The sequence below is a fragment of the Oenanthe melanoleuca genome, chromosome 19 (genome assembly GCF_029582105.1).
Source record: "Oenanthe melanoleuca isolate GR-GAL-2019-014 chromosome 19, OMel1.0, whole genome shotgun sequence".
NCBI lineage: Eukaryota > Metazoa > Chordata > Aves > Passeriformes > Muscicapidae > Oenanthe > Oenanthe melanoleuca.
The window spans coordinates 1,114,720-1,125,635 of record NC_079352.1 but is presented as its reverse complement, the minus strand read 5'-3'; the positions used below and the strand labels follow the sequence as shown (position 1 = coordinate 1,125,635).

General features: G+C 52.3%; 1 protein-coding gene across 2 annotated transcripts; it reads left to right on the top strand.

The window, feature by feature from the left end:
• The first annotated feature begins 2,157 nt into the window (after positions 1-2,157).
• On the top strand, positions 2,158-5,939 carry SRSF1 (serine and arginine rich splicing factor 1). 2 transcript variants are annotated; one of them, XR_008841872.1, is made up of 5 exons: positions 2,158-2,779; positions 2,963-3,147; positions 3,355-3,527; positions 3,783-4,504; positions 5,428-5,939. XR_008841872.1 is itself a non-coding variant. In XM_056506704.1 (4 exons), exons 1-4 carry the CDS (start codon positions 2,586-2,588, stop codon positions 3,975-3,977), a joined length of 747 nt encoding a protein of 248 aa, XP_056362679.1. In that variant the 5' UTR covers positions 2,158-2,585; the 3' UTR covers positions 3,978-5,939. The 2 variants fall into 2 exon arrangements, 1 of the variants encoding a protein (XP_056362679.1); XM_056506704.1 differs by having other exon boundaries at positions 3,783-5,939.
• Positions 5,940-10,916: the final 4,977 nt, after the last annotated feature.

The following is a 10,916-nucleotide window of genomic DNA, read 5'->3' as shown; positions in this document are numbered from 1 at the left end:
AGGAAAGAAAAATCTAATACTTCTATAAAGAGGCACTTCATTAAGGTAATTAGGAGAATCATTTAAAGCAGTTATGAGGATTATTAAGACACAAAAGAAATTATGCAACAGGGTTTTCACCAAGCAGGCAGACTTACCATTGGTTTATGATGCCTTTAAGGATAACTTTCAGTGGTTTTAATAAGTTTTTGAAAACAGAGACTCATTTCTTGGCAAAGGATGGAGTTTCCCTACCTGGGAAAAGCATAATTTGGATCTTTGTGTTTTGTTTTTTTTTTTTGTGGGGAGGGGATTTTTTGGTTCTTTTTTTTAATATCACATAAAGATTTGGGTTGGGAGGGGCCTTAAAGCTCACCCAGTTCCACCCCCTGCCATGGGCAGGGACACATTCCACTGTCCCAGGCTGTTCCAAACCCCATCCAGCCTGGCCTTGGACACTTCCAGGGATCACAGAATCCCTGCATCATAGGTTGGAAAAGATCTCCAAAATCACTCAAGAACCCCTCACCACCCTGTCACCCAGACCACACCACTGAGTGCCACGTCCTGACATTCCTTGGACACTTCCAGGGATGGGAACTCCAAAAAGTGTTTCTGCCGAGCTGGCAAATAACTGAACAGCTTGTTAAATTGTGAATAGCTCATTAAATATCCTAAAACCCCATTATTTCCCCCATTTCACCCCCTGAAGTTACCCAGATCCACGCTGGGACTGTGGTCAGTGCTCCACTAGAGAGAGAAATGTGAAACCCTAAAACTCTGTCACAGATGGGATAATTCCCCAGGCAGTTGGGAATTATTAGGTGGGGGCTCTCTCCCCCCACCCCTCTGCTGTTATTTAATCCCTTGTGACCCAACATTCCTCCTTAAAAACCCTGGAGCATCGCTGCCCTTCCACCTCAGAGGGAGGAAAACCAAAAACCAGCAGCGTTTGTACCACACAGGTCTGTGATGTTCCACTGAAAACACCTCCCTGTCAGCCACGGGATCGCTGTTTTTCCAGAGGAATATGCATTTTTCATTAACGTCTGAAAAACGAGGGCAGCAGGATGGGCTCCAAGGAAGAGGCAGGAGGCGTTTTTCACCATCCTTTAATTAACTCGTGAGCCTAAAGGGGTTTTCTCCTCACTCCAACACTTTTAACCCTTCGTGGTGACTGAACCTCTCCAGCACCTCATGGTCTCTGATACAAACACCCAGGGATCAATCAGAGAGACACCCAGATTGCACAAGAACATTTATTTTGATAACTTTTAGCAGGATCTCACCCACATTTCTGTATTTTATCATGGACAGGGGCACACTGAAGTGGTTTCTCGCTCCAAAGCTGCTTTAACACATCTGTGAGGGCTTTGTGACAATGTGAACTGGTATTTTAAAGTGTTTTTATGCAAATTACAATTTTATAAACGTAACATATTTGGATATTATCATCCTGCTTCTTTCCCAGGATATAATTTTTGTCTTGAGTTTGTTTTTCATGTGATCCTACTTTAAACCTTCATAAATGCACTATATAGAACATTCTTCTGCAGGAGCACACAGCCCTCAGCTGTGTTCTCAAATGCATCCACTTGGGACGCGACTTTGCCTCAATTTTTAACGTTTTTTGTTCCCACTTTTATTAATTTAGACATCAAGTCAAGTAAATTCTTAAAGTTTGTTTTGCCCAAGTCGCGCTCAGCTGCAAGTGTTGGATGTAAAAACCCCCAAGAACCACCCTGAGTTCAGCAATGAAAACCCCAAACGCGAGAGATTTAAACGCGGCGCTGCTGAGGGCGATGTGTGAGCTCGGTGCCCGCCTCGCTCCCCTGACCCCCGGGGCGGCCATTTTGGGGCCTGCCCCGCGGGGAGCGGGCAGAGAGCACGGCACAGCGGGACAGAGCACTGAAAGCGGCCCTTCAGGCGGGGACACGGCGGGGACAACCGGGGACAACGGGGGATAACCGGGGACAACGGGGGGCACGGCTGGGACACGGCGGGGACACCGCGCGCGTTCCCGCCGCGCGCTCCCGCCGCCCGCGGTGCATTGTGGGAGCGGCCCCGCGCTTGGCGCCAAGCGCGCCCGCCGCCCCGCGCAGTGCATTGTGGGCCGCGCCCTCCCCGGCCGGGCCTAAAGGCGCGGGGCGCCGCACCGGACGTGACGTCACGCAAACGCCGCCGTTTAAGCCGCTGCGGGGAGGCGCGTCTTTTACCGGCCGCGGGGACTGGAGGCTCCCTACGGTAGCACTGAGCTCCCGCAGCCTCGCGCCCCACGGCTGCGCCCCCCGCGCGGACTCGGCTTCTCCGGAGCGGCAAGAACCGAGGGACTACTTTGCGGTGGAAGCGCGCATGCGCGGGGCGGAAGGGTGAGGGCGCGGCGGCAGACGCGTGCGCCGCTGTTCCGCCGTGAGCGCGGGCGGTGCTGCGGCCGGTGCTGCGTCCCGGGGTGAGATCGGTGCGCGCAGAGGCAGCGCGAGCGGAGCCGCGGGCGCCATTTTGAAGCGGCGGTCGGGGGAGGTGACGATCGCTCCGAGAGCCCGGCCCGGCCCCGCCACCGCCGCCCCGCACCGCCCCGCGCCGCCGCAAACATTGCCGACCTCGCCATGTCCGGCGGCGGCGTCATCCGCGGCCCGGCCGGCAACAACGACTGCCGCATCTACGTGGGGAACCTGCCCCCCGACATCCGCACCAAGGACATCGAGGACGTGTTCTACAAGTACGGCGCCATCCGCGACATCGACTTGAAGAACCGCCGCGGGGGCCCGCCCTTCGCCTTCGTTGAGTTCGAGGACCCCAGGTGAGACCCCTGTGGCGCTGCCCTGGGTTCCCTAGCCGGCGGAGCCGCCGCTGCCCGCCCGGGAGCATCGGGCCGGGTAACGGGGCCTGGCGCGGCGGCGGGCGGGGAGAGGCGGGCGGGGAACGGGAACAAAGGCGGGGGGTGCGGCGGCCGCGCTCACCGCCCGCCCCGTGCCGCCCGCAGGGACGCGGAGGACGCCGTCTACGGGCGGGACGGTTACGACTACGATGGGTATCGCCTCCGCGTGGAGTTCCCTCGGAGCGGCCGCGGCACCGGCAGAGGCGGCGGCGGTGGCGGAGGGGGAGGAGCCCCTCGGGGCAGGTACGGCCCCCCGTCCCGGCGCTCGGAGTACAGAGTGATCGTCTCGGGTGAGTCATTGCTCTCTGTCAGCCTGGGTGTTCCCCCGGGGTCCTGCAGGCGCGGTGCTGCTGCGCGCTTCCCCTTAAGAAGCATCGCCCAAGTGCGCTGTGGGAGGGGAGGAGTGGTGTCCCCGCCATGCTGAGCGCTCCTCTCCTTCGCGCGTTATACGGGAGGCTCTAATCGGATTTTAAAGTCGCGTCTTGGTTTTTCTGTAGGGCTGCCTCCAAGTGGAAGTTGGCAGGATTTAAAGGATCACATGCGTGAAGCAGGTGATGTATGTTATGCTGATGTTTTCCGAGATGGCACTGGTGTCGTGGAGTTTGTGCGGAAGGAAGACATGACCTACGCTGTGCGAAAGCTGGATAACACTAAATTTAGATCTCACGAGGTAGGTATCACACTTACTTTCTTTGGCCAGAATTGGATACAAGGGGCTTAACAGTAGGATTTGAAGGTAAGGAACGTATGGCGTTCATTGTTTGGTTACGAAGCAGCTAGATAAGTGTGTGGTCAGGCTGGACATAGACGTGTAAGCACTGCTGTCTGTCCCGGCCGTAGTAACGCTGCCTGCAGTCTGTCAGCATGCCTGAAACATGGCCCTGAAGCCTCGACGTTTCAATCGAAAGTTCTGTCTATTCAATAGGGAGAAACTGCCTACATCCGTGTTAAAGTTGATGGCCCAAGAAGCCCAAGCTATGGAAGATCTCGGTCCCGCAGCCGTAGTCGTAGCAGGAGCCGTAGTCGAAGCAACAGCAGAAGCCGCAGTTATTCCCCAAGAAGAAGCAGAGGATCTCCACGCTACTCTCCCCGCCACAGCAGATCCCGATCTCGTACATAAACATCAGTCTAGCTCTGATCTTTTTGTAGAACCCCATGTTGTACACAGTTTTCTTTACTTAGTACAGTCTTTCATTATTTTTTTTTTTTAATTCCAACTGTTTTACTCGAATTGGCTGAAGTGTTGAATTGCATTCTTGTGTAAAATCCCTAGTGAGTATTTGCTCCTCAACACCGACATTCCCCTCCTGTCTTTGGTAAATTGTATTTTAATTGCTGTCAGTCAGGATTGTTCCGGTTTAGTTCTAGTTCAATACCAACATTCTTGGAGCTGTGGTATTGCTGTGTAAATGTCTCAGTGTTCCGCTGTGGTCGAGACGAGCTGGGGATGTTGGGATGTTTGTGGCTAACTTGTCTCTTCTGGGGGATCTTACATTTTATCTTGCCTTTTCGTGTGTCTTTCTGTAGACATATCTGAAGAGATGGATTAAGAATGCTTTGGATTAAAGGATTGTGGAGCACATGTCAATCATTTTAGGATTGTCAAAAGGAGGATTGAGGAGGATCAGATCAATAATGGAGGCAATGGTATGACTCCAAGTGCTATTGTCACAGATGAACTTGGCAGTATTGACCTTATACTGAGAGACAGGGGAATTGAGGCCGAGCACCTACGTGTCCCCACGTGTCGCTTCAGGCATGTTCTCGTGACCGCAGGCTGCGATTGCTCTTCTCTTCTAAAACTTCCTTTTTCTGGGGGGGCAATTGTGGCCAAATCCCTGCTTTTGTAATTCTCTATTCCATTCTAGTTTTTTTTTTAAAAAGGAATATCCGGGGCCGGGGGGGGAGTATTGGTTTATTTGTCCCGCAGCGTTTGGTTACAAGTGTCCATGTCTGTAGTATCCGTACACTTGTAGTAGAACTTGCAATCAGAGTATAATATCAATACTGCTAAAATCTGCATGTCCTCTGTGTGACTGATACAGCGTGGCTGTTGCATTTTTATAAGTACCAGAATGAAAGCAAAATAAAAATAGCAAACCTAGTGGGGAATAATTTAAGTCTCAGCCCTGCCCCCTCAGACTAATTCACGATTGACTCACAATCCGTGTGAAAACACCGATTGTTAACGTTCCCTCCAGCTGGGAGTGCAGCTGTAGTCCAGCCATTCCATAGTAGGTGGATAGACTGAGCAGTTAAAGCTTTTCCAGTTTAGTAAAACCATTTTTTACAACCACAAAACCTCGTACCCACCAATGCGCTGAGTATGTTGGCATTTCCAGTTGACATATTGTAAATATTTACAATGTTTCCTCCAAATAGTAATTAACATTTCTAAAGAAATTATCTGAGCATCACCATTGGAAAGTTTGTTTTGGGGAATTGATAGTTATTACTGTACATCTGAATTAATTGATGGCAAACATAACTGATCATTCCCCAGAATCCTATTTTTTCATTACAGTATCTAACTTTTTGCCTCCTCTTTTTTGGTTTTGCTGGTTATAAAGGTTTGGATTGGAGAGGGCTCACTGGATCCCAATCCTTGGAGCTGGATCATTGGATTCAAATCATAATGTGGATAGGATAGGGAGGCTGAATTACAAGGATTCATGGAGCGGGATCAAATTACCAGGAACATAGGAGTGGATTCCTGCCCCAACCAAACCGCATTCGTGTGGATTTTTTTTATTCAACTCAATTGGCTATTCCAAAGATATTTTTTTTTTCCTATTTTTGACGATTGGAGCCCTTAAGATGCACGATGGAGTTTTGCATTTTTTTGGTAAAAGGAGCAAAGCGAGGACCTGGAGAGGTACGCTGGAGCAATCTCCTTGGAAGGATTCAGCACGAGTAGATGGTAAACCTTAAAGGGGAAAAAGGGGGGTTTGTTTTAAAAAAAAAAAAAAGTAAATAAGTCATTTCTCTAAATTTAAAGACCAAAAATTGAAGTTAAAGATGATGTAGGTTTCAATTGGCCGTTGCTTTTTTTCTTTGACAAATAAAATTTTTACAAAAACCCGCCCGTGTCATCGTTGGTCGCAGAGTCTCATCCTCGCCCGCCGCCCTCGTGTTCGGGATCTGGACAAAAGCCTTTTGTGTGGAACAGAGCTGGAGTGTTCCACAGGAAACATCCATGTTTGAGCTTCTCAATAAAGGATCAGTTCCCTGGGAAATGGGTGGAATTTGGTAGATCAGGAGAGGAAAAGAATGAATTATCCGTGCTTAAAGGAGGGAGCGCTAATGTGAGTGTTGATAGGAGATCACAGGGAAAATGGGAGGAGTTGTGGGCTTGTCCTGGGGGTAAATGGGGGCAGAACTGGTCTGAAGGGACGTTACTGGTGTGGATGGAAGGAGCAGGAGTTGGGATTTTGAGCTGTGGCCAGGCTGGACCAGCACCTTCCCATGTGGGCACTGGGGAAGGGGTGGCTGTTGCCTGAGAAGTTTGTTAGGATGTGGGAAACAAGGTAGGGCTCCATAGCACAGGGGTGTGAGCTGGGGCAGCAAAGGCGAAGTTTGGCCCAAAAACCCCAAATTAGGAATTGATCTGCTACATCACCACCAGTGAAGGAAGCTGAAAGTGATTTTTTTAAAGGGTACAGGTGTGTTCAGGGTGTTTCACAAAGCAAAACCTAAGAGTTTGGTGTGCCAGGAGTGGAGTTTGGAGTTCCTCTCCAAAGGGCCCATGGGGAGGAGTGAAGGACCCCAGCACAGCCAGGGGGTCACTGTCTGCACTCTGAAATACAGGTGATAGTTCTGAGCCAGGCAGGGACTGCACCTGAGCTGGTGCCTCTAAGCAGATTCACCAGGAGCTCATGGACATGTGGAGCACCAATTTTGGGGGCAATTCAGCTGAGTCGTGGACTTGGAATTCCCTGTACATGTGTGTGCTGGAGCTGCAGGAAGGCTGTAACTTGGGATTACCTGTACAGGTGTGTGCTGGAGCTGCAGGAAAGCTGGAATTTAGGATTTACCTGTACCAGGTGTGTGCTGGAGCTGCAGGAAAGCTGTAATTTATCAAGCCTGCTCTTGGCACCAGGGAGCCAGTGGGTGCAGGATGTGCTGTAAATCTCACTGTGTGTGGATCAGTTACTGAAGTGGGAACTAGGTGAGGATTGTTTGCTCCTGAGATTATCTCAGTGGTTTGGATCACCCCGTGGATGCTCCAGGAGGGCACTGGCTCCCAGGAAGAGGAGGTGAGAACACAGTGTTCTCTGCTTTGGGGTTTGTGGAGTGTCACCTTCCTGGAAAGCTCCTGACGTGGACTCAGCACAGCTCTGCCAGAAGTGATCCTCCCCGCGGAGTGGAGAGCTGCCTTTCCATTTCCCCTGGGGAATGGGAGGGAGCAGAGCACTCCTGGGCTCTCTCTCGTTTTGGTTTTCCCCCTGCAAGGGGAGAGCTCAGAGCCAGGAGGAGCTGCTGGTCTGTTCCTGCCCCAGCAGCACCTGCTCACTTTGTTCTGTGTCCCAGCTGTGGTGTTTCTGAAGCACTTTGAGATCCGGTAATAAACTGTTCCCAGTGTGGAGCTCCCTTTTTTTCCCCTAAAATAGTTTCCATCACTGTACTGTGAACAACCAGCTGGAGCAGGGAAACCACAGGGTGAAGCAAGGCTTTCCCCCAGTGCCCTGTGTTTTAATTTCAGATTCTGATCCAGCGTGTTCTTCTGTCCTCAGGGGGAACATCATGTTCTCTGATTGACATAAAATAGAGGAATTAAATTAATATCTCAGAAATGTGCTATGAACCAGGTTTGACAGCATTAGGAGAAGTTAACTGGAGGAGGCTGTGCCTCCTGACACACTCTCAGTTTTTAATTATACCACGTTATGAGTTCATTAACATTGTGACAGGGATGGTGAGTTTTGGGAGCAACACTCGTGCCTGGCACAACCCGGGGAACCCGGTGCCATCCCTTTTGCCCTTCAGTTTCTCCGTGGGTGAAAGTGAATCTGAGTACTTGTTTGATATCCCCCGTGGGGAATTCCTGGGAGCCATCCACTCTCCCGGCTGGGGCTGGTGGGCAAAGCTGGCATTGATTTGAATATCCTCGTGCATTAGTGGGACCGGGCTGGCTGAGCCACCAGCACTCTTCCAGGAAGGTGTTTGCTAGGATTTCAACAGATGCCAACCGAGGCACCAGGTGTCTTCTTTCATGAACGTGTTCTTCCTGAAACTAAATGCTTTGAGAATCCATTCTCTCTGAAGAAGGTGGAAAGGGGTAGGGAAATGGAATTGCCTTTGTTAAAGCGGAGGGGACCCCCAAACGTGACCCCCCTCTCCCAAATCCTTTTTCCACCCAGAAACAGGCGGGTTTCTGCAGCGTTCCCTCCCCGCTGCTTCCACCCTTCAGCACTGCATGAGCCGCGCCATTCCCGCAGGGAATCCGCGTGTTCCGATGCTCCTGCGCTTCCGATAGTGCCGCTTTGTTGGTACAACTGAGGGCGATTGTGCGCCCGGGGCTGGGTGGCCCCTCCGTGCCGCCCTCGCCGCGCAGCTGCCCGGCAGCCCGGCCCGATACTGCCTTCTTTGTGCCAGCGCTCCGGGGAGCGCCTGCAGAGGCAGGAATCTCTCCTCCTTAATTGCACATCGTCCTGATAGCCCCGTGCTTAATAAACCCGACACTAGCTCCGAAATAGAAACGGTTAGAAAACTTGTGGTTTCTCCTAGAAACCACAGTTTGGGTTTTTTTTTTTCCTGTTGTTTGCTTGGGGGTTTTTTGTTGGTTTCTTTTTTTTTTTTTTTTAACAGAAACTTCTGCTTTAGAACAGGGGCTTCTTTCATTGATCTGTGTGCGCTGGTTGTGCAGTGAGGTTTCTTGCTCCTGATAACAGCAGAGTTTTTAGCTGTGCAGCAAAATCAGAGTAATTTCTAGACTGGCTTAAAGCAGCCCCAGCTTTGGTGAGAATCCCCCATGCCGAGTGCAGAATGATCCTCGCTGCACCTGCACGGGAAGAGCAGTTTATCTGGAATTGCAGTTGGAGCGGTTTCAAATAGAAAACTGAATTATTAGGGAAAACGAAGATTCCAGGCAGTTCCCTGTGTAATAAACCTTCCCTAAAACCCGTCTCCCGCACGGCTGAAGGTGAGTCAGGGATGCACCCACCCGCACTGCGCGGTCCTTGCGGTGCTTTGTACTCGGCGGAGCTGCGGGATGGGATGGGCACAGAGCCTGGCAGAGTCATGGGACAGAACGGGCACGGAGCCCGGCAGAGCCACGGGATGGGCACGGAGCCCGGCAGAGCTGCAGGACAGGACGGGCATGGAGCAGGGCAGAGCTGCGGGATGGGCACGGAGCCCGGCAGAGCTGCGGGATGGGATGGGCAGGGAACAGACAGAGCTGCGGGATGGGATGGGCACGGAGCAGAGCAGAAATGCGATATGGGATGGGCACAGAGCCTGGCAGAGCTGCGGGATGGGATGGGCACAGAGTGGCACGGAGCAGGGCAGAGCTGCAGGACAGGACGGGCATGGAGCAGAGCTGTGGGATGGGATAAGCATGGAGCAGGGCAGAGCTGCAGGATGGGATGGGCACGGAGCCTGGCAGAGCTGCAGGATGAGATGGGATGGGCACGGAGCAGAGTAGAAACGCGATATGGGATGGGCACAGAGCCTGGCAGAGCTGCAGGATGGTCCCGGAGCCCGGCAGAGTCGCAGGACAGGCACGGAGCCCAGCAGTGCCGTGGGATGGTCACCGGAGCTGGCAGAGCCGTGGGACGGGCACGGAGCCCGGCAGAGCCGCAGGATGAGCTGCAGCCTCTCCTGGCGCTGCCTCGCCTCGCCCCTGGGGCTGGGGGGACCTGGCTCACCTCTGCGTCCCCTCCCGCCGGCGGGCTGGGTGGAAGGGCCGTTTGCAGAGCCATTAACATAATTTTATGCACTAATTTGTGTAATCATTAAGGAGTCGAGCAGGGCATTGTTCACATGAGTAATTACCTCTATATTGTAATAGCTCTAATTCATCCCTTTAGTGAGTTTCGTGTTTCAGTGACTCAGCCACGATTCACGCTCCGGGTCCTGTATTTTTTTGAGAAATGCCCGTTTCCCGCATGACTTGGTTGCCCTCCGCGCAGCTGATGACGCGACAGATCCTGACGAGCTCAGACCACGCGGATGCCGACCTGGGGAGATCTGCCAGCGTGGATCCGGGGCTCTGGGGCTGGCTGCATCCCACGGGGCGTTGGACTGGCTGGGATGCTGCGGAGAGCAGCTGCCAGCGGAAATTTAAACACGAAAAACTTGGCAGTTTGCTGAACTCTGGGTATTTTCCTTCTGACAAAGGGCAGGGCTGTATTTTTGTAGTGATTTTTGATACAAGATGAAACACGGGGCGGGGGGAAATTCCGCTGTGCAGACTCTGGATCCGTTGATTCTCCATCCTCACACGTGCGTGTCTTTACAGGACACCTGGTGCAGGCAGGAGGGAAGGCATGGGCAGCATCATTTTCTGCCTGATTTGCAGGATGACACAGGATATTTTCCCGACGGCACCGAAATTAATTTGAGGCAGAGCCACCTGCTACCACCAAAGGTTTTGTTTCCCCCTTAGAAACATGGAGCAAAGTTGGTTCCTTAGCCTGTGAGAGCAGGGATGCTCTGCCCGAGGCTCCCTCCAGCACTGGATGCTCACCCCGTGGGATCAGCTGAGGGATGCAGATGAATGCACAAACATTGATTATTTTGGAGACAATCCATAACTGCCAAATGAGATTAAGCACCACCCAGGACCCAGAAAAAAAATAAAAGTAAATAGCAAAGAATAAAGAAAATGGGGCACGGCATTGGCAAATGGTCCTGGGGGACCATCCAGCCGAGTGTTAATCCCTGCCATCCCCATCCCTGAAGGATTTCGGAGCTCTCTGCTGCTATTAATCGCAGCAGCCCTGCAGGGAAGGTAATGCAGCATTATCCGTGTTTTCCAGCTGTGGCTGGGGAGGAGGGAAGCAGCCGGCTGGGCCGGGCTCTGCCGTGTGCCAGTGAAAGATCGGGGATTAGCCTTAGG